The sequence below is a fragment of the Oryza brachyantha genome, chromosome 7 (assembly GCF_000231095.2).
Source record: "Oryza brachyantha chromosome 7, ObraRS2, whole genome shotgun sequence".
NCBI lineage: Eukaryota > Viridiplantae > Streptophyta > Magnoliopsida > Poales > Poaceae > Oryza > Oryza brachyantha.
Genome location: NC_023169.2, coordinates 12,619,391 through 12,643,006, shown reverse-complemented (window position 1 = coordinate 12,643,006; position 23,616 = coordinate 12,619,391). Strand labels below are relative to the sequence as shown.

Genomic DNA, 23,616 nt, shown 5'->3' with positions numbered 1-23,616 from the left:
TAGCAGTTCCTTAGCCGCTTCGTGGTAGGACTTGAGGACGTCATCTCTACATTCGTATTCCCCAGATAGTTGCTCGATTACCAACTGGGAATCTCCCATGACTTCGACTACCTCGGCCCCTATTTCCTTCAGCAATTCCAGTCCTTTGATCAACGCTTCGTACTTGGCCTAGTTGTTGGTTCGATACGGCTTGATTGTGTACGCAAATTCGAAGCATGCCCCCGACGGCGAGATTATCATCAGGCCGATGCCACATCCGTGCCTGCAGACCGACCCATCGAAGAAGACTGTCCAAGGTGTGACTTCGACGTAATCGGCTTCCTTGTGGTGCTCGACTATGAAGTCGGCCATTATTTGTCCTTTAACGCTTTGGCCGACTCACATTTCAAGTCATATTCCGTTAATGCCAGAATCCATTTACCCATCCTTCCTTTCAGAACTAGGGCCGATAGCATATGTTTTACTACGTCCGCTTTGCACACTACTGTGCACTCGGTCGCCAGCAAGTAATGCCTTAATTTGGTGCATGAAAAGTAGAGGCATAGGCATAACCTTTCGAGTTCTAGGTACCTAGTCTCGGCATCCAACAACTTTCTGCTTAGGTATACACCACCCTTTCTTTGCCCTCTATCTCTTGGATCAATACTAAACCGATAGTTTTCTGATCGGCCGATAAATAAAGTTTTAAGGGTACCCCTTTTACTGGTGGCATGATGACTGGAGGTCTCTTTAAGTATTGTTTGATCTTGTCGAACGCCTTATGGTGACTCTCCCCCACGAGAATTCTTGATCGGTTTTTAATTTTAGCAATGGAGAGAACGACTCAATTCTTCCGGACAGATTTGATATGAATCTCCGGATGAAATTAATCTTGCCAATCAAGGATTGTAATTTTGTTTTGTCCTCTGGGGTTGAGTGTCCTTTACCCCTTGGAGACACCCTTGGGTTATCTCAATTCCCTTCTCGTGCACCATGAACCCTAAGAATTCTCTGGTCGACACAGCAAAGGCACATTTGGTTGGATTCATCTTCGTTCCGTATTGCCTTGTTCTCTCTAGTATGCGCCGGAGGTTGCCCAGATGTTCTTCCACTGTTCCAGATTTGACCACAACATCGTCTATGTAAATTTCCACCAGGGAGCCAATCAAGTCGTGGAAGATGTAATTCATGGCTCTTTGGTAAGTTGCTCCGGTGCTCTTGAGTCCGAATGTCATTAAAACCCATTCGAACAAGCTGATTGCACCTGGGCATCTGAAAGCCGTCTTGTGGATGTCCTCTTCTGCCAGGAATATCTAGTTGTAACCGGCGTTGTCATCCATAAAGCTTATCATTTTGTGTCCTAAGGCCGCATCCACTAACTGGTTGGCTACCGACATTGGATATTCGTCCTTCGGGGTTGCCTTGTTCAGATCTCTTTAATCTACACAGACCCATAGTTTGTCATTTTTCTTGAGTACTGGGACGATGTTAGAAACCCACTCTGCATACCGACAAGGCCGGATGAATTTGGCATCGTGTAGCTTAGTGATTTCTGCCTTGATCGGTTCATGCATATCGGGTTTGAACCTTCTTGGTGGTTGTTTGATCGGCAGCCGATGTTCGACGATTGATCGGCTTAGACCTGGCATCTCATGATATTCCCACGCAAAACAATCCACGTATTATTTCAATAACTTTATTAATTCTTCCCGGAATTCCGAGGTCAGGTTTGCACTTATGTATGTCGGTCTTGGCCTATCTCCTGTTCCTATGTCTATTTCATCAAACTTATTGGCCGACGTAAATGCTTGACCTAGCTTCCCATCTAAGTCATCAACCGCTCCGGTCAGGGTACTCACTGGCACTCCTGATCGCGCATCGGCTGGATACTAGTGTCCGATACGATCAGGAATTCCCCCGACCAGGGCTTTTCGGAGATGCATTCATAGCCCTCTGCTTCCCATGTGGGGAGGTCCGTAGTGGCTATGTTTACCGACCCGTCGGCTGCGACCACTTCCGCTTGATCTCCATGCCATTGTATCAAGCTCTAATGCATGGTGGAAGGAATGCAGCAATTGGCGTGGATCCAATCTCGCCCGAGGAGTAGACTGTAGGATCCTTTCCCATCGTGACGATGAATGTGGTTGGCAACGTTTTGCTTCTGACTGTAAGTTCGACGTTGAGGCAACCCTTGGCCTCCGACGAGTTTCCCCCGAAGTCTTTCAGCATCATGTTGGTCTTGACAAGATCTTCAGAGGTCTTCCGCAGCTTTCTGTAGGTGGAGTAGGGCATCAGGTTTACTTCTGCGCCTCCATCGACTAGCATTTTGGCCATCGGCTTCCCGTCGACGTGCCCCTAGATGTACAGCGGTCGAAGGTGCCGATGGTCTTTCTCTGCCAGCTTCTCAAAGGCAGCTGGTTGTGGCGGTAGTACCAGCTGGGTTTTTGCCTCTTGTACTTCGTCATCAGACCAATCGGCCCTGTATTCTGCTGGTAGTATGACTACCATGTTTACGTTGGCCGATGGTTTGTGGATTTCTGACTTGACACGCCATTCTTTACGTGTTCTCTTGGGTTTCGGCGGCTGTTCCTCATCTTGATGTTGTAGGAGCTCATGTTGGCGAAGTCGTTGTAGCCGCCTTATCTGGTTTTTGGTGAACAGGCCGCTGGGACACCATTGGTTGGGCTTCATCAGCAGTTGCTTCTCTTGGTCGTCGCAGTACTGCCCGATCTCTTCTTCATCATATTCTTCATAGTTCTACTTCCGAGGGCCCAACCTATCATGCATCGGCACATGGCGTGGCGCCAACCGTGGCGGTGTCCTTGACCTCCTGGAGCGTGGCTGTCGGCTGGTGTAATCCCGCTCTTCGGGGTTGAATTCGAGGCAATCTCTCTTGGACGGCAGCCGTATCCTTTCCTCCCAGCAGTATTGGAAGAACGGACAATCCCAATGATCATCGTATTGGGATTGCCCGTAGTGTTGTTGGCTTCTCTCGTAGCGCCGATGGTACCTATTCATCATCGAAGTGGAGGTGATGTTGTTTGTTCCTAGAGGCCTCCTGGAACTGCTGCTTGACCCATAGCCGATGTCAGGATGGACCATGTTGACGGGGAATGGGTGTCCGTCTATCTTCATCGGCTTCTTGGTTTCTTCAAATTTGATACGGCCTTGTTCGACCGCCACTTGAATTTGACGCCGGAATATCTAGCAGTCGTTTGTGTGGTGAGAGACAGAATTGTGCCACTTGCAGTACTTTTTCTTTTTCAACTCTTCAGCCGATGGTATGACGTGTCCTGCTGAAAGCTGAAGGTGCTTCTCTTGCAATAGGAAGTCGAAGATTTTATCGGCCTTGTTGACGTCGAAGTCAAATTTTTCTGTTTCCTTTGCCCCCTTGACCCAGGGCAATTCACTGGCTTTTTATTTCTAGTCCATTCTGCTAAACCTATGTCAGATTCCTCCATGTCGGAATCCGATGACTCTTCAGCTAGGTAGGCGACGCGGCGCTAGAACTTGTCTTTCCTGGCCTCTTGGTATCGGACCTCATGAGCTGACACCTTTTGCACGAGGTGTGCCAAACTCTCGAACTCCGAGGCTAGGAACTTTTCCCTAATCTGGCCGAGCAAGCCCTGGAACGCTAGTTCGGCTAACTGTTGGTTGCATAAGTTTAGCCGGTAGCATCGGCTCCTCACGTTGCCGAATCTCTGGACGTAGTCATGGACCGATTCGTCTATTTTTTGTCGGACAATGGTGAGATCGGTCAACGTCATTTCCTGCACTCCTGCGAAGAAGTACTTGTGGAACTACTTCTCGAGATCGATCCAGCTCCTGACCGAGTTTGGTGGTAGGGACGAGAACCACGTGAAGGCCGACCCGGACAGTGAGAGCGGGAAGAAGCGCACTTTTAGCGCATCTTCATCCAAAGTGGGCCAGGAATCGGCTGACATGCTCGATGGTTGATGTCCCATCTTGTCCCGAGAATTTGGAGAAGTCCGGTACCCTGTACCGGTGTGGTAATGGCACCCTCTCAAACCAGTTTGGGTATGGGCGCCGATACATAGTAGTTTGTTCCCTCGGCCTTAGGCCGAAGCGCTCCTGCATGACCTCTGCTATCCGGTCTGTCCAATCTTCATCCCTGAATGCCCCCTAGGCACTGGGTCGGGCTGACGGATTTGATTCTCGTACATCGGCTCTAGCCGATGTGGCCATGCTGGAGGTGGTTGGTACTTTTGGTTGTCCCGGTAGTACGGATCAGCGTGTAGGGTTGTCTTGGCCTGTCCAGGATCTCTTCTAATTGCACGCGGGGATGTTGCGGTACCGGCTCCTCATCCCTTGGATCTCTCTCTTCTTTGTACTGCCGATACCTTGGTCTTTCCTCGTCTGCGAAGTATCTAGGCCCCCTTTGGTGTGATTCTCCATCAGGAGCTCCATCAGGCACCTGCCGGATCAACCCCGATAGGGTATTCATCAGCACCCCCGATTGGTTGATGTGTGCATGGTGTACTGCTGAATCTACCATCTCTTGTAGATTCGGCTGGTTCTCCAGGGGTGGTTCCTTGCTCTTCCCTGGCTCCGACTCAGGTGTCGGAAGTCGGGACTTCTGCACCGGGCCTCCTCGAGTCATGCTGATGGACTCGAGGCGCAGCTTTTGGAATCTATCCATGTGTCGCTGCACCAGGGCCCGCTACTCGTCAGTGGGTTCTCCAAGGTGACAGGGAGAATGTTCTTGGCACTGACTTCCTTTGCTGCTATCGCTGTTGTCTTGACATGACGGACACTTGACTGGCTCGTGGCTGAATTGGGTTCTTGACGCTGATATAACAACCAACGGTCACACACGTAGGCATGGGAATCAATCTTAGACCATTCTAGTGCAGGACCTAATTGTTAGAAATACTGGGCATGCCAGTCAGTTTGATTCTGTCACTGACAAGATATATCATGGAAAACAGTTAACCCCGAAATCGCTATCGGCCGGACAGCCGATACTATCCCGAGACCCTAGCCGATAGACTAGTCGACCGGCTTTACAGGAATTTTACGGTAACAACTATAAACATGCCCAATCGGCTGAGTCGGAGGTAGGATAAATACTGAATAAACCCACCAGCCAATTAACCTCAAAAGATCGGACCTAACCGAGACAGTCTTGAGATTAATCAGCCGACCAGACTAGTCCAATACTTATCGCACGTAGAAACATAAGCCGATACGGGACTAGGCATGGAATTACTTGTAAACTAGAATGCTATACTAATTATTAGCATAAAACAATAACAACCAATAGCACACGTAACCAGATCAGATCTAGAAGATCGAACCTAATCAGTGACAGTCCAGATCTAATGGCAGCCACGCACAACATTAGGTTAATATTATAGCATGCGAATATTGAAATAGCAACCAGCGTAATCCACCAACTAATCTATTAATCCCAACCGATCGGACAGACTTGTGTAGCCTAATCGTACCAAACATACATAGATCAGACTTTTGATAGAGGAGGCTTGTGGCAAGATGGTGGATGGCGAGAAGGACATTGTCATGGTGGTGGATGGGGAAAAGGATGGTGGCACACTGGTGGAAAGCCAGGAGCAGTGGATCTGGTTGTGGTGGATGCCCTTGCTTTCCCTCTGCGTATAACACCCCAGCCCGTTTGAAACCTGTTAGTAATGTGTGTGGCCCAAGTAGCCCAGAAGTCAAAGTGTAGTGGTTGTTTAGTACCACCTTGGAAGTTTAGGAGGGTGAGGGCCTGCTTATAAGCGTTGGTGCTCCAACCATGTTATCCCCGGGTTGACCCTTTTACACGAAGTGAGGATGAAAGTGTTGTAAGCGGGAGACCATGCGAACGTGGGTCTGCTCAACGTGTAGAGCGGACTAATGTGGATTTTGGACGTAGGGTGTTACAGTTGGTTTCAGAGCATAAACCTCCGTTGTATGATGCATGTGCTTTGGGCCATGGTCTGCACCGGAGGGGGTTCTGGGCCTCTACCATGTAAACGGTAGGCTGCCGGGGTGTCAGCCCTTAATGGGGGGTGAATGTAACACCCCAGTCCGTTTGAAACCTGTTAGTAGTGTGTGTTGGGCCCATGTGGTCCAGAAGTGGAAGTCCAACGTGGTTGAGGGCTTGCTTATAAGCCTTGGTGCTCTCCAACCATAGTATCCCTGGGTTAATCCTTTTACACGACGCGGACTAATGCGGATTTTGGACGCAGGGAGTTACACTCCGCCAGGCCATATCTCAGCCTTCCTTAGGCGCCACTCTCCCCCTTTAATCCATAGGCGGCAAATCCAATGGCAGCGGTGTATGGGAATGCTAGATTCATTCTACTCTCTCCCAACCCGATCCGATGTCGCGGTTAGGAGATGATCGAGCAGGAGGTTTGGCGGCTGTGGCTAGCAACGTTGACAATGACAAGCATCTGGTAGGGTCCATCGTATGTGCCATTGCCGGCTAGTGAGGTTCGTCTCCTTCATGAGTGGCAGCAAGCTGTCCGTGCATCAGGCGCACTAGCCCGCCATGGGGATGGAAGAAGATGGAGGCATCTTGGTCAAAAAAATTTACTGTGTGCATCTAAGGGGTACGTAGTAATATATCTTGGATAGATGTAAAATCCTAATGACAAACTTCTACTTAGTGGGATAGTAATGGTATTTTTCCGAATAGATAAATTTATGTTGGCATGCACCAATAAACCCAATGTTAATTAGGGTAGAAAGGTTGCATCTACTCCCCCATATCTACTCCCCCAACATTACCATCAAATGCGATCTCATGGGAAGACCTTCCCACCATACAACCGCAAAATAATGCTAGGTAAAGCAAAAACATGACACTATTGTCCCTCATCAGTGATGAGGAATAAACATTCTGTAAGGTTTGGACACATCATCTGTGTTGGATATTGGACCCAACACTAATGACCTCGCTCATCAGTGTCGGTCCTTGGACATCACACCATCACGTAATGTGTAGTGCAACACCTTCAAAAAGGTCACAACATTTTGAATGCCACCACCTCTATTCTTTCTACCTAGAGAGTCTAACCCAAGGTTGCAATAAGGAATTATATTTTTCAAGTCGTTTCTTCACATTGTTAGATCCATCAACCAAATCCAAAGCTCAAGGTTTCAGTTCCCATCTCATTCACGCATCTTTTGAATCTAGTTATTCGCATAATTCATCCATTCGATCCGGCGCGTGTCTTTTGAGTCGACATTTTCACATACTTGGATCAAATTAAACCGGCTATTCGGCCAAAATGAACTCTCGGTCAAACATGATTATTTGTTAGCTACATATATGAATGCATGGATTCCATGTGCATTGGTGTGCCTTTTCTTGTTGAAGATATTGTAGTTGCTCATGGCACCGCGGTCGTCGTCTCTGCACTGACATTGGGAGATTTTGCTGTTTCCGTCGTTTGTTTGGCACCGCTACCCGATGTATTCGTCATCGTCGCCATCACCCCAGTCCCAGGAAATAATTCCTGGAGGGAAGCCTCCATCAGATCCAACAAGCTCCAGATATAGTGGAACTTGGTTGCGAGGAGGGCCTCGCTATTTGACGACGACCTGTCAGGGCAGGCACTCTTGCAGGGCGGCGGCTGATGGCCTCCATGGAACAACACGGTCAGGTTCTGATGGATGATGGGGGGTCTGTCTTCGAGGCGGATAAATCCACATTTCAAGATGGCATCGACTTCATTGACAGTCCTGTTGCAGCTCAAGAGGCACTTGCCTGGGGCTGTGGCATCCTCCCCTTTCTTTTCCAGCATAGCTTCCGCGAGCGATGTGGCCTCGTAGGTTTCGGTGCTGATGTAATCGAATAGTAGAGTATAAAGCTCGTGGTTGTCTGACACCTTGGCGACGTCGTCCGGGAGTGTTGGGAAAACCTTGAGGCAAGACGCCTTGTCTGTGGTCGTGGAGCACAATGCCTTAGGGTCATATGTGCTGCCTGTTCCGGCGTTCACTACAACGATGAGGAGGAGTTGCAGCAGCAGCAGTGAGCGAGGCGATGTGAGATATGGGGTGGCCATTATTTGCATTGCTAGGACAAGAATTAAGGGTGACATATATGTGTATGGTGATGCCTTCTTATATACCCTATGTACATATATGGAAGTTCTTCTCCCTTCATTTGCATGGCCGGCTAGTAAGCTGGAGAGATTCACAAGTGTCAGGTTCAGTTTGGTTTTCAATACTGTCCGTTCATTCTTGTTCCACTCCATTTTTCGCGTGTAAGAATGTATTTTTATTCAAATTTATTCTTTACACCCTACCCATCCGTTTGCCCCTAAGTGTCCCTCCCATACACCGTGTTAGGTGGAGAGAGCGCATGCTCTAGGCTTGCCAACGACACCTTGTCTATTTTTTACCTTTCTATATTTCATCATGCGTCGGGAGTTGGGAGCGTAGGCTCCTGGCTTGCCACCTACACCTCATATTTGCTTTTGGTGTCCTAATCCACGAATCACGTTGGGGTTGTTCGTGCTTAAAACAAACAGTAGTTTCCCTCTCAATATGAAGTTAGAATGACTCATCGCCTTGAATGACTTTGTATAAGATTTTTTTCACAATGTTGTGAACGATAGTAAGAGATGATCGTGTTATTTACATATTACAAAGGACAGTGTCTTGTAAATTATCACGCTCACTCATGCCCAATCATGTTTGCACTTTACATGATGGAAATGAGTACTTTCCATTTCGAATGATCTTGATGGAAATGTGTATCAGGGTATTCATTTTATACATAACTAATGTCCTGGATTGGTACATATATATGTGCATATACTGCATATTTATATGTACATGTAACGAAACTGCAGACGAAGATGTTAGAAGACAACGAACTTTATATAGGTTTGGACCATTTGGAAGTAATAGCCCTACTCTAGTTTGATCGGACATCTAGTGCTTTTCACTATACCAATCTCACGAGATATAAGATTTTTATTGTGGTAAACAAATATGGGTACTATTCTAGGATAACAAGAGACTTGGATGGTGCATTGCTTGGGTTTCACAAGATTCACACACTACTAGGTTTGAATTTTACTTGGGCTTGGATGGTGTTGCAATTTTGTCTTAGAGACTATTTGGCACACGATATCTTGGATGATTGATGATTTCTACCATACAAACGGAAATTTACCCTACGATGGAGATTGTTAAATATGTGATATGAATTTTAGAACTCACAAGAATAACAACACATCAACGAGTGAGGGAGGAGTGCTGTGAATGGCCATGCCCAGAAGTAATTATCAATGTCAAGGCTTAAAGCTAATGTGTAGGATGACCAATGTTTCAATGGACATTATCAAAATCAAAGAGGAAAGAAAATGAGTGGACAGAAACATCGGCGCCCATGAAAACTAGCCAAAGCATGTGTGTAGGTCCTGTGCTGCTACATAGAGAACCATCCATGCCGCGACAAGGTAGGAGCTATTGCCTCTTCACCACTAATCCATTGTCCTAGGAAAGACATATATATTCTGGTTAATCGAAGGTAGGAGTCGAGTTGTATGTACAATTATGTTTGATATACATGAGGAAGTCTCTCTGTTTCTAGCAAAATCATCTCAAGGCATGGCATCTTGCATGCATGTCCGGCTATCGCTAATGGCCCTCCTCATCCTGCTCGTCGCTAGTGGCACCATAGTCATTCAACCAGCCCATGCTGAGGCGACGATGGTGGCGCACAATGTCCCAGTGAGCATCCTGGCGCCATGCTCACGTACCAGAGACAAGAATGCATGCATTGAGTTCTTGTCGGCCTTCCCAGAGGCCCAGAAGGCGACGACGGTGGCCCCTCTCGCTGAGCTGTACCTACAGGCCATCGCGAATAGGACGATGGAGGGGAAGGAGATGGCTAGCAAACAACTAGCCATTGAGAAGGGGAAGGGCGTACCTCCTGTGTGCCTTGAACAATGCGCCACCAGCATCGATGCCATGTCCAATGCCCTGGCATCCTTCTTCTCTACCACCACCAAAAAGGATGTGGACGACGTCAACAAAAAGTATAGGGAGATGGACCGTTTTCTCACGGAGTTTCTACGAAAACCGATTGCTCGTAAGCAAATGCCGATTTGCCAGAGCGTGTGCCCCATAAGGTCCTGCTCGTTGGAAGAGATGGCTGTTGCCGACAAGTTCAAAGAAGCCTGGAAGCTGCTCAGTAACGCGGATGGCCTCATCACGCAGATCGTTCCTGCAGTTCAGGACAAAGCCACGAGCTCCTAGATATATATCTAGCTCATTTTGATTTGCTGTCCTATCTGCCATCATTTTGCTTTCAAAATTGCTTGGTAGGTTGGCAAACCAAACAAACTTCCGAAGCTGATTGCACTTGTGCACAAGCTGGATGCTTTTATTTGCATAATAAAATTTCCTGGTACTAATTGTTACATGTCCTTGCTGCGCTTGAAATTGACAATGAAACAAACCCGCCTTCATCGATTCTACAGTACTATCTTTCGAGGTGCAAAAACTTGTCCAAGATTTGACTGCACTACAATTTTGGCAAGGTTAAACCAAAACAATGAGTACTCCCAATTCTGACACCACGATGATTTATTATTTTACATATTTCTGGCCTTACACCAAATTACATAGTAATATTCATACACTCAAGAATCTCAGCGCAATTATATTAAATTTGTGGATAGCATAATTTGAACCTTTTTTGGGAAAGTACATTGCACACCGGTATTTCATACTGTTAACACCAAAATTTGGTAAATTTTCTTATTGGATTCGGATAAGAAAAGGTACAATCTCTGATAGAATTTTTTATCCGGAAGAGTTCGAGTTCAACAGAGAATCATGAGGACCAAGGCTTGACGGCGTAATTTTGTCTACTAGTTAGAGTTAGTTAGGATTTTATCTCTAAGAGATTAGAGTCCGATCGGTACTTGTTTGTTTTCTTTTATCTATTAGAATCCATGTCGTATTCAATAGAAATAGAGTTTGTTATTTCTTTTTATCTATTAGGAGTCGTGTGTTGTGTTCGACATGGACTACTATCCACCCGAGGATATAAATATGTGTGCCCTGGGTCATTGTAAATCATCTACATATCAAATAGATCAATTACACTCGGTGCATCGCCACCCTCCTACCCGAGTTTTCAACTCCGGTGGAACTTGGCACCTGACGCGAGGCTGCATCGCTTCGATCTCCGGGGGAGGGGTAGGTCCATCGTTCTGCCGGGATACAATAATCGCATCTGCTAAATTAGGACTGTCTCGGTTCAGTCTGATCTTCTAATTTGGTCGTGATATTGCTAGTTATCGTATCAGTTTCAACTTGAGTTACTTCTGTATCTTGAGTTGATCTGGTCAACCACTTTGCGCGATCTACCTGGGTTTGATATTTGCTGTTTGACATATTCAATCTAGTACTGTCTCGGTTCGGTCCGATCTAGTAGATTACGTTTGTCAGATGGTTTATATCAAATCGATGTATTTTGTTCATTGTTTTATCGGAGTACCAGCCGATTAGTTACCAGTCATCGGCTCATTGGCTTGATAGCAATCTAAATCTGTTTAGTATCTATCCTGACATTGCTAGGTTTAATCTTGAACTGTCTCGATTGGGTCCGATCTTCTATGATTATTCTTAGTAATCTCGGCTAGGTATTTTATAGATCTTGGTTATTTGTCCGCCGTCTATAGCCAATGATCTTTACCGATGTACATGCTTAGCATATTTACATCAATAGAGTAGCCGATTGCTTTACTGCATTATTTTTATACCAATCGGCCTGATTTTGTTAGATCGACGGTTAATTATGTTGCATCGGCTTATGAATTACATGCAAATTGGTTTTAGCCGATCGCAACACATGATTCATTGTTTATTCCAAGTAATTTGTCAGTTTATTTATTAGTCCTATTGATCTTCATGTTTCCTATAATCATATTGTGCTCGACTGCATACTGTCTTGGTTACGTCCAATCTCTGCACGTTTGGTTTGATCTGGTTATAGGAGCTCGTCCGATCGACTAAAATTAATAAGTAAATTGGCGGTTTACGTTGGTCTAATATTTAATTTAACTCTATTTCTATCAAGTTTCTAGACGATCCAAGCTTTTTACATCCGATCGTTCATCCTATCGGCTAACCTGTCACACCCGCAGTTTTGTCCAAAGCCTAAAATCGTAAAAAGAAATCCGTAAATAACAATTGGCTTAATTAACTCAGGAAGAATCCCTCTAAAAGGAATTAATTTAATTAAATCGAGGCTCGCAAATCGACTAACTGGATTTAAATTCAAATTGCAGAAGTATAAAATTTGGCCAAACAAATTAATTTAAAACTCGGCAAAAGTGGGGTTTTCCTTTTTCCCTCCTTTTTCCTCTCTTTTTCCCTTCCTTCTCAAATTGGGCCGAAGTCCAATTTTCCTCCCTCCTTTTCCTTCTCCTTTTTTTTCTCTCTCTTTTCCTTCCCGGGCCGGCCCAGCCGAGCCGGCCCGCTTCCCCTCGGCCGGCCCAGCCGACCGGCCGCTCCCTCCTCCCCGTGCGCCCCGCCTGGGCAGCCGCCCGGCCCAGCTCGCCCTCGCTCGCGCGCCGCGCTCGCCCGAAAGTCCATCGCCGCTCCCTCCTCCCTCAGGCCACTGACAGGTGGGGCCCACCTGTCAGTGACCGAGCGCCGCTAGCCCGCGCCGCGCCCGCGCCGGCCGAGTCCGAGTCTGCCAGCGCGCCGCAACCGCCGCCGCCGCAACGGCCTGCACCGCCGCCTCGGTCGCGCGTCACGCGCCGTCGCCGAACACCGGTCGTCGCCGTCGCGCCGTCGCGCCATCCGCCGCCGTGCCGCCCGCCGCTCCCGTCGCCGGCCGCGCTCGCTGCTCCCCTCTCTGCTCCCCTCTCGCTGACCGACGGGGCCCACCCGTCCGTCACCCCGCGCCCCTCCTCCCTCTCTCCTCCCGTGGGACCCGCGTGTCAGTCTCTCCCTCCCTCTCTCTCTCACCGACAGGTGGTCCCCACCTGTCAGCCGTCAACCTTCTCTCTCCTCGCTGACGTCAGCAGCCCCATTAATTGCGCAATAATTGATTTAGGACTTTTCTGTTTAGCTAAAAAACCCAGAAAACTTCTAAAATTCATAAGTAATTCATATAGTCTCTGTTTAGGTCCATTCAAATTTCATTAAATTCATAAAATTGTCAAGAATCCATTAAAAATACTTTCTTTTGCTGTTTCAGTAGAGTTTATGCCTGTTTTATTTATTTTTGTGCTTTGTCGCTTAGATTCGGACCCCGCCGACGAGCCAGTTTACTTCGAGATCGTCGCCGAAGTTCCCCAAGGGCCAGAGCAAGGCAAGTGACACTCATCTTTGATCATATTGAACCCATTATTGCAAATTCCCCGCTTTATTAATTCAAATATGCATTGTTTTAATTAAAGTATTTACTGTATGTTAATTTCCGGGTAAACCTTATTATTATGCCGTTGTTTATCCAACTTTATTCACTGCTGGACCAGGGGTAAATTGATTAGAGTTAGGCCTAGGTTAATGCTTAGCCAGGCTTAGAACAAATAGCTCATGGGATCACATTTAATCATGCTTAGTTCTGAATAGCTGAGATATTGATTCATTACCCGGTTCGGGTTACTGTCAACTAAAATATTGATAATGGTGGGCTGTGGGTGCATGGTTTTGAGAGTCACACCCATGGTAATTAAGGACCGGTTCACGGGAAACCCTAGAAGTAATTAAGTGCTAACCACATGCCGAAATGGGTAAGGTGGGATTTGAAGCATGACTTCGAACTATTTGACGTACCGTGGCAAGGGTAGGCGTGATGGAGTATGGACGGGCAATCGTCGTGTAACGAAAGCCTCTGCTGCTTCCGGATCTGCCGAGGCACAAGAGGGGACTGCCGACTTGGTGTAAAGGAGGGGGTGAAACCTGAAGTGTGGTACGATTAAATAGGGAGGGTTGTGTAACGGGTCCTATCACGGTCTCCTTTCCGGTATACCATGGTGGTATGTCGGCGCACGTTCAAGTGTAGTGGAGTCGTGTCTTGTGGGTACAGTAGTACACCTCTGATCAGAGTATAAACTATTTGAATAGCCGTGCCCACGGTTACGGGCGAGCTCCTAGCCTCACTGTGATTAGTGAACCTTTAATAACTTGAGTAATTGGTTTGTCACTCGGGACTACTGCAACGTGGTGTAACGTTGAGTAGTGGTTGGGCCTGTTGCAACGTGGTGTAACGTTGGACAGTGTTGTGGTACTTTACAACTGTTATTTACTTATGCTTTACTGTATTCAATTACCTTTTTTCTTTTAATCTCTGTTATTTGTTTAACTGCTGCTTTATTGCAACTAACCCTAGCCTGTCCTTGTTAATCCCTATGCATCATTTATTTCCCCCTTGTCCTTGTTACTTGTTGAGTACGGTGGTTTGTACTCAGCCTTGCTTAACTTTCCCACCCCAGAGCTAGAAGTCGAGTCCGATGGAGGTGCCTCTCAGGAGTGAGCTGTTCCGCCGTCGAAGCGTTGCCTGTGGACTGGAGCCGTACCCGCTGGAGCTAGTCTACCTTTTTTTTTTCTTTCCGCTGCATTTCCGCTAGAATAAGTGTACTTTTCAGTTGTTTCTAAGAACGATGGTTATGTAATCAACATTGTCTTTTTGTGTACCCTGGCTGGTCCTGGACAGGGATTTAATACACAATTAAGTTCAGAAATTCGTGTGAGGAATTTCTATGCGTGACATAACCATTGCAGCATTGACATCCGATCGACTGGTCTTTTAGTTACCTATCGGCTCGATAGCCGATCGGCTTGTTTTATTGCTTATCATGTCAGTTGCAGGATCAAACTGACTAGCACGCCCACGCACCTTTTAAGATTTAGGTCCTGGATAGGGATTTTAATACACAATTAAGTTCAGAAATTCGTGTGAAGAATTTCTGGGCGTGACAGTACATCAGGAAGTTCTCGGGACCACCAAGTCCAACGAAAAGGCCTCTTAGAAGTAAGAAGGTTATTTTAGCCCCAAAGAAGAAAAAGATCAAGACAATGGCAATAGCCTTGCCGATTCCTGCATCATCTGCCGAGTTAGATGCTACCATCGATGCTGCCGCTGAAGAAGTTTCCGACGCTGAGATCCGTCAGCAGGTGATTTCCTATCTCTTTCCGCTATGTCAGGTAATTGCTTCTTGAACTATAGTTGTTGCTTTATTCAACCGATCATCCCTTTGATTTTTTTCCCACAGTCTCCTATCAAATCATCAGCTGAAACCATCCCTGCGCCAACAGATGCTGCCGACCCAGCTCCTGCTACCGATGCAACATCTGGTCCTACAAGCCCCACTTCGGCGTCCATGAGGACCGACCTAGTTCCAAGATATGGCACTAGGCAAAAAGCAGTAGTTCATCGGCCTTCTCGGCGAGCAGCATCTTCAACACAGGTAACCTTCTGATGATCTCACCACCACCTGAGTTTGTGCCTTCTATGGCTATCAGCTTACTTCTTTTTCTGTATCAGCTTCCTGATGCCTTTGGCACAACAACTCCATCAGCCAATGCGGATCCGGCGCCGGCACCTGCCATCGAGAAAAAGTTCCCTTGCCTGCCAGCACGCCTACCGAGCCAGTTGACATTGCCTCCGTGGCTCAGGTAACCTTTCTTCAGCTCATCCCTTTGCTTTGCTCGGGCTTTGCCTTACTTGCCATTTTCGTCTCAGGACTTAGGCGATTTCTTCTCTTTTGATGTCGGCCAGTATCTAGACCCATCCGAAGCTAACGTCATCGAAACTGAGAACCTGTCAGCCGAACTCAGGGCACGGCTTCGTGATATTCTGGCGAGATTAGACTACCCCCTTGATACCTTGATCAACAACGCCGGCCCAATCGGGTCAAGAATCGAAGAGGTGCAAGACGAGCTACCCGATGACCTGATCGACGCCATTGCCCCGGCGGGTTACATTGAGTCCCATAGACTTTCCGTACTTAGGGCTCGCCGACGGATCGCAGATCGTGCCTCGTAAGTGACAGCCTAGGCCAAGGTGTGTGTCGATCGGGACAGGGCCACCGCTGAAAAACTAAGCTAGAAGAGCTCCAATAGGCTACGCCTGGCATGTCGGCCACCATCACTGACCTGAAGATGCAGAAGGCTGACTTGGAAGCAAGATTGGCCAAGGTCGTAGAGCACCTTGCCGGCGAAGAAGCAAAACTAGCCAATATGCCATTGGTCATCTTCTCCCAAGAGCTAACCTTGAAGTCGGCTGTTTAGGCCACCATCCACGGCCGCCGATCTCTGAAGGCGGTTGCCGGTACTGATGCCGACGATTTGAAGATAATCCAAGAAGCTGATGATGTTCGCCTGCGTGCGATTGCCGCCCTAAATAGACACCTGGGGCTGTAATTATTTAACCTTTCCCCAGTAGTCAACTTCTTAGTATAACTTGATGCTTCAGCTTAATGATATAGCTTCTGCTTTTTGTTGTGAATCATCTTCTGTGTTGATCTGTAATTAATGTTCTGGTTTAAGGGCGATGTATTAACATCGGCCACCTTGAGGCGATACATGGTTGTACCGGCTTTCATGTCAATCGGGTTTAGCCGATCAAGTGTTTATCCACACGCTCGGGTAGTATTTCTTTAGGTATTTTTCATTTAACGCTCTTCCGAACACTTCTCCATCTAGCCCCTCTAGCATATATGCGTTCCCGGGCGCACTTTTGTGAATCCGAAAGGGTCCTTCCCAATTCGGTGACAACTTGCCGAAGACGTTGTCTCTGGATCCAATCGGCAAGATCAACTTCCATACCAATTCACCTTCTTCAAATGTTTTTGACTTAAACTTCTTGTTGTAGTGCCTTGATACTCGAGCTTTGTTTTCCTTTATCTTTTCTAGCGCCCTTAACCAAGATTGGGCAACTTTTTCTGACTCGCTCATCATGAGATTATAGTATACATTGGCTGTCAACTAATCTTGCAACGTCAATCTCCTGGAGCCGATGGTATTCTCCCATGGGAGTACTGCCTCGTGCCCATATACCACGGTATAACACTACAACAAGAACCCCTCTCTAGCAATACATGCTTACCAATGCATTGTACATCTGTTGTAAAAAAAAAACTTAGCAACACATTCTAGTAGGTGAGGTGAGTTTGCAATGGATAATTCGCGTTCTAGCACATGCGTTGCAACATCTTACATAATTGGTAATAAATAATAGTATATATTGCTAGTTATGTGTTGCCATGGATGAGCTGCGTTGGTAAAACTTTTAGGACTAGATACGTCACTCTCATCTATAGTTAACCAAAAAAAATCTCATATATAGAAAAAATAACATATTTCAATCTTATCTATAGTTAGCCAAAAAAATCTCATTCATGAGAAAAATAACATATTTTAATCTCATCCATAGTTAGCCAAAAAAAATCTCTTTCGCGGAAAAATTACATATTTTAAAAAAGTCTCATATATAAAAAATAACATATTTTAATCTTATCCGTAGTTACCGAAAAAATCTAATTGATGGAAAAATAACATATTTTAATCTCATCCGTAGTTAGCCAAAAAAATCTCATTGACAAAAAAGTAACATATTTCAATCTCATCCATAGCAAAAAAAAATCATTCGTAGGAAAAATAGCATGGTAAAAGTGCACAAGTCCAGGATCGAGCACACTACCTATAGATTGAAGCATTGAGTCACTAACCAAGTAATCAATGTTTGATATGAAGTGTACTTAACTTTTCTAATAAAGAGTATATACCAGAAGTGGATTAGTCATTCACGTTCATTTGACAAAATAATATGTTTTATGATAAGTTAAAATATTAAATTATTGTACATGTACGTACTCAGGGGTACATGTCAATAATTTAAGAGAAAATTAACAAAATAATACGTTTTATTATAAGCTAAAATATTAAATTGTTGTACATGTACATATTCAGGGTACAGGTCAACAATCTAAACTAGAATAATATCGAAATATGTCATGAGTTCGTGAACCTAATCGAGAATTTTAAATCATTCTCACGCTCAGGCTAACTACAAATCAAGACCATGGTCCAATGGGTAGTGCGTCCCTCCACAAGCAGGAGGTTAGAGGTTCGATCCTCGCCTCCGGCTTTCTTCATTTATATTTAAATAATAACATAATATAAGTATAACTATAATTAAATATAATAATAATATCATAAAACTAGAGGAACATAAAACTAGCATAAATATATTGCTACAACTTATCTTCTTTATTGCTAAAATAGCCATGCTTATTGTCACATATTACGAACAGTTGTGCATGTGTTGTAATTGATGTTAGCAACGGCAACAAAGGCAACATATATTTAATGTGTTGGTGCAGAGCCTAGCAATACTTATTTGAACATTTAGACATATATATATATATATATATATATATATATATGTATTGCTAAAGGGGGTTTTCTCTAGTAGTGTAAGGATCCGTGGCATGGCATCCGATAAGCCCAGAGCGAATCGGCTAGCAAAGTATGCCGTACGAATTGTTGGAACTCCTCTGAGATGAATACCGATCCTTGGTCAGTGGTTATTGCCTGCGGAATTTTGAACATGTATATGATATGTTCTTTTATGAAACTGATTACATCGGCCGAAGTCACTCTTTTGAGTGGTACGTCTTCGACCCACTTGGTAAAATAATCCGTAGCTGCCAGTATGAACTGATGTCCTTTGTTTGACGGAGGATAGATCTGTTCGATCATGTCGATGCCCCAGCCTCTGAACAGCCAAGGTTTGATGATTGGGTTCATAGCCGATGCTGGGGCTCTCTACACGTTTTCGAATCTTTGGCAGTCTTGACAACTCTTGTAGTACGTGAAGCAATCCTCTAGCATGGTTGGCCAATAATACCCTACTCTCCACAACAACCACTTCATCTTGTAGGCCGATTGATGTGTGCCGCATATGCCATCGTGCACCTCGCACATCACTACTTTGGCTTCTTCTTTGTCCAAGCATCTTAGCAACACCCCATCAATCGTCCTGTAGTACAACAAATCTTCAAGCAGTACATATTTGAACGCTTTATACCTAATTTTCCTATTGGCTGATGATGACAGGTCTTTCAGATAGTCGATAATTTCCTGTCGCCAGTCATTGGCATCTGCGCACGCTATGCTTGCTTCTTCCATCTACCGTATTTGTGCTATTTCTACCTCTGTTTCCGAGTTCGTCGGCCGGTAGCCCGATGCTCCTTGGGTGACGGAGTTTGCTTCGGTGTTCTGTTCTCGAGGAATGTGGGTCAACGCGACTGCTTGAAATCTGCTAGCAGTTCCTTAGCCGCTTCGTGGTAGGACTTGAGGACGTCATCTCTACATTCGTATTCCCCAGATAATTGCTCGATTACCAACTGGGAATCTCCCATGACTTCAACTACCTCGGCCCCTATTTCCTTCAGCAATTCCAGTCCTTTGATCAACGCTTCGTACTTGGCCTAGTTGTTGGTTCGATACGGCTTGATTGTGTACGCAAATTCGAAGCATGCCCCCGAGGCGAGATTATCATCAGGCCGATGCCACATCCGTGCCTGCAGACCGACCCATCGAAGAAGACTGTCCAAGGTGTGACTTCGACGTAATCGGCTTCCTTGTGGTGCTCGACTATGAAGTCGGCCATTATTTGTCCTTTTACCGCTTTGGCCGACTCACATTTCAAGTCATATTCCGTTAATGCCAGAATCCATTTACCCATCCTTCCTTTCAGAACTAGGGCCGATAGCATATGTTTTACTACGTCCGCTTTGCACACTACTGTGCACTCGGTCGCCAGCAAGTAATGCCTTAATTTGGTGCATGAAAAGTAGAGGCATAGGCATAACCTTTCGAGTTCTAGGTACCTGGTCTCGGCATCCAACAGCTTTCTGCTTAGGTATACACCACCCTTTCTTTGCCCTCTATCTCTTGGATCAATACTAAACCGATAGTTTTCTGATCGGCCGATAAATAAAGTTTTAAGGGTACCCCTTTTACTGGTGGCATGATGACTGGAGGTCTCTTTAAGTATTGTTTGATCTTGTCGAACGCCTTATGGTGACTCTCCCCCACGAGAATTCTTGATCGGTTTTTAATTTTAGCAATGGAGAGAACGACTCAATTCTTCCGGACAGATTTGATATGAATCTCCGGATGAAATTAATCTTGCCAATCAAGGATTGTAATTTTGTTTTGTCCTCTGGGGTTGAGTGTCCTTTACCCCTTGGAGACACCCTTGGGTTATCTCAATTCCCTTCTCGTGCACCATGAACCCTAAGAATTCTCTGGTCGACACAGCAAAGGCACATTTGGTTGGATTCATCTTCGTTCCGTATTGCCTTGTTCTCTCTAGTATGCGCCGGAGGTTGCCCAGATGTTCTTCCACTGTTCCAGATTTGACCACGACATCGTCTATGTAAATTTCCACCAGGGAGCCAATCAAGTCGTGGAAGATGTAATTCATGGCTCTTTGGTAAGTTGCTCCGGTGCTCTTGAGTCCGAATGTCATTAAAACCCATTCGAACAAGCCGATTGCACCTGGGCATCTGAAAGCCGTCTTGTGGATGTCCTCTTCTGCCAGGAATATCTAGTTGTAACCGGCGTTGTCATCCATAAAGCTTATCATTTTGTGTCCTAAGGCCGCATCCACTAACTGGTTGGCTACCGACATTGGATATTCGTCCTTCGGGGTTGCCTTGTTCAGATCTCTTTAATCTACACAGACCCATAGTTTGTCATTTTTCTTGAGTACTGGGACGATGTTAGAAACCCACTCTGCATACCGACAAGGCCGGATGAATTTGGCATCGTGTAGCTTAGTGATTTCTGCCTTGATCGGTTCATGCATATCGGGTTTGAACCTTCTTGGTGGTTGTTTGATCGGCAGCCGATGTTCGACGATTGATCGGCTTAGACCTGGCATCTCATGATATTCCCACGCAAAACAATCCACGTATTATTTCAATAACTTTATTAATTCTTCCCGAAATTCCAAGGTCAGGTTTGCACTTATGTATGTCGGTCTTGGCCTATCTCCTGTTCCTATGTCTATTTCATCAAACTTATTGGCCGACGTAAATGCTTGACCTAGCTTCCCATCTAAGTCATCAACCGCTCCGGTCAGGGTACTCACTGGCACTCCTGATCGCACATCGGCTGGATACTAGTGTCCGATACGATCAGGAATTCCCCCGACCAGGGCTTTTCGGAGATGCATTCATAGCCCTCTGCTTCCCATGTGGGGAGGTCCGTAGTGGCTATGTTTACCGACCCGTCGGCTGCGACCACTTCCGCTTGATCTCCATGCCATTGTATCAAGCTCTGATGCATGGTGGAAGGAATGCAGCAATTGGCGTGGATCCAATCTCGCCCGAGGAGTAGACTGTAGGATCCTTTCCCATCGTGACGATGAATGTGGTTGGCAACGTTTTGCTTCTGACTGTAAGTTCGACGTTGAGGCAACCCTTGGCCTCCGATGAGTTTCCCCCGAAGTCTTTCAGCATCATGTTGGTCTTGACAAGATCTTCAGAGGTCTTCCGCAGCTTTCTGTAGGTGGAGTAGGGCATCAGGTTTACTTCTGCGCCTCCATCGACTAGCATTTTGGCCATCGGCTTCCCGTCGACGTGCCCCTAGATGTACAGCGGTCGAAGGTGCCGATGGTCTTTCTCTGCCAGCTTCTCAAAGGCAGCTGGTTGTGGCGGTAGTACTAGCTGGGTTTTTGCCTCTTGTACTTCGTCATCAGACCAATCGGCCCTGTATTCTGCTGGTAGTATGACTACCATGTTTACGTTGGCCGATGGTTTGTGGATTTCTGACTTGACACGCCATTCTTTACGTGTTCTCTTGGGTTTCGGCGGCTGTTCCTCATCTTGATGTTGTAGGAGCTCATGTTGGCGAAGTCGTTGTAGCCGCCTTATCTGGTTTTTGGTGAACAGGCCGCTGGGACACCATTGGTTGGGCTTCATCAGCGGTTGCTTCTCTTGGTCGTCGCAGTACTGCCCGATCTCTTCTTCATCATATTCTTCATAGTTCTACTTCCGAGGGCCCAACCTATCATGCATCGGCACATGGCGTGGCGCCAACCGTGGCGGTGTCCTTGACCTCCTGGAGCGTGGCTGTCGGCTGGTGTAATCCCGCTCTTCGGGGTTGAATTCGAGGCAATCTCTCTTGGACGGCAGCCGTATCCTTTCCTCCCAGCAGTATTGGAAGAACGGACAATCCCAATGATCATCGTATTGGGATTGCCCGTAGTGTTGTTGGCTTCTCTCGTAGCGCCGATGGTACCTATTCATCATCGAAGTGGAGGTGATGTTGTTTGTACCTAGAGGCCTCCTGGAACTGCTGCTTGACCCATAGCCGATGTCAGGATGGACCATGTTGACGGGGAATGGGTGTCCGTCTATCTTCATCGGCTTCTTGGTTTCTTCAAATTTGATACGGCCTTGTTCGACCGCCACTTGAATTTGACGCCGGAATATCTGGCAGTCGTTTGTGTGGTGAGAGACAGAATTGTGCCACTTGCAGTACTTTTTCTTTTTCAACTCTTCAGCCGATGGTATGACGTGTCCTGCTGAAAGCTGAAGGTGCTTCTCTTGCAACAGGAAGTCAAAGATTTTATCGGCCTTGTTGACGTCGAAGTCAAATTTTTCTATTTCCTTTGCCTCCTTGACCCAGGGCAATCGTGATGGAGTATGGACGGGCAATCGTGGTGTAACGAAAGCCTCTGCTGCTTCCGGATCTGCCGAGGCACAAGAGGGGACTGCCCGACTTGGTGTAAAGGAGGGGGTGAAACCTGAAGTGTGGTACGATTAAATAGGGAGGGTTGTGTAACGGGTCCTATCACGGTCTCCTTTCCGGTATACCATGGTGGTATGTCGGCGCACGTTCAAGTGTAGTGGAGTCGTGTCTTGTAGGTACAGTAGTACACCTCTGATCGGAGTATAAACTATTCGAATAGTCGTGCCCATGGTTACGGGCGAGCTCCCAGCCTCACTGTGATTAGTGAACCTTTAATAACTTGAGTAATTGGTTATCACTCGGGACTACTGCAACGTGGTTGCCCACGGTTACGGGCGAGCTCCCAGCCTCACTGTGATTAGTGAACCTTTAATAACTTGAGTAATTGGTTATCACTCGGGACTACTGCAACGTGGTGTAACGTTGGGTAGTGTTTGGGCCTGTTGCAACGTGGTGTAACGTTGGACAGTGTTGTGGTATTTTACAACGGTTATTTACTTATGCTTTACTGTATTCAGTTACCTGTTATTCTTTTTTTAATCTCTGTTATTTGTTTAACTGCTGCTTTATTGCAACTAACCCTAGCCTGTCCTTGTTAATCCCTGCATCATTTATTTTCCCCCTTGTCCGTGTTACTTGTTGAGTACGGTGGTTTGTACTCATCCTTGCTTAACTTTCCCACCCCAGAGCTAGAAGTCGAGTCCGATGGAGGTGCCTCTCAGGATGAGCTGTTCTGCCGTCGAAGCGTTGCCTGTGGACTGGAGCCGTACCCGCTGGAGCTAGTCTACTTTTTTCTTTCCGCTGCATTTCCGCTAGAATAAGTGTAATTTTCAGTTGTTTCTAAGAACGATGGTTATGTAATCAACATTATCTTTTTGTGTACCCTGGCTGGTCCTGGACAGGGATTTAATACACAATTAA

At 46.2% G+C, this 23,616-nt stretch overlaps 2 protein-coding genes across 2 annotated transcripts; one reads left to right on the top strand and one right to left on the bottom strand.

Annotated features, from left to right (window-relative positions):
* Positions 1-7,030: 7,030 nt before the first annotated feature.
* On the bottom strand, positions 7,031-8,049 carry LOC121054962. Its single transcript, XM_040526204.1, has one exon. The coding sequence runs from the start codon at positions 8,022-8,024 to the stop codon at positions 7,341-7,343; it is 684 nt and encodes a 227-aa protein (XP_040382138.1). The 5' UTR covers positions 8,025-8,049; the 3' UTR covers positions 7,031-7,340.
* A 1,434-nt stretch (positions 8,050-9,483) lies between these two features.
* LOC102717491 lies at positions 9,484-10,468 on the top strand. The gene has a single exon (XM_006665068.3). The coding sequence runs from the start codon at positions 9,517-9,519 to the stop codon at positions 10,219-10,221; it is 705 nt and encodes a 234-aa protein (XP_006665131.2). The 5' UTR covers positions 9,484-9,516; the 3' UTR covers positions 10,222-10,468.
* Positions 10,469-23,616: the final 13,148 nt, after the last annotated feature.

Bases quoted from the DNA above. Each gene is read 5' to 3' on its own strand.
- LOC121054962 (XM_040526204.1), bottom strand. From the start codon at position 8,024: ATGCAAATAATGGCCACCCCATATCTCACATCGCCTCGCTCACTGCTG.
- LOC102717491 (XM_006665068.3), top strand. From the start codon at position 9,517: ATGTTTGATATACATGAGGAAGTCTCTCTGTTTCTAGCAAAATCATCT.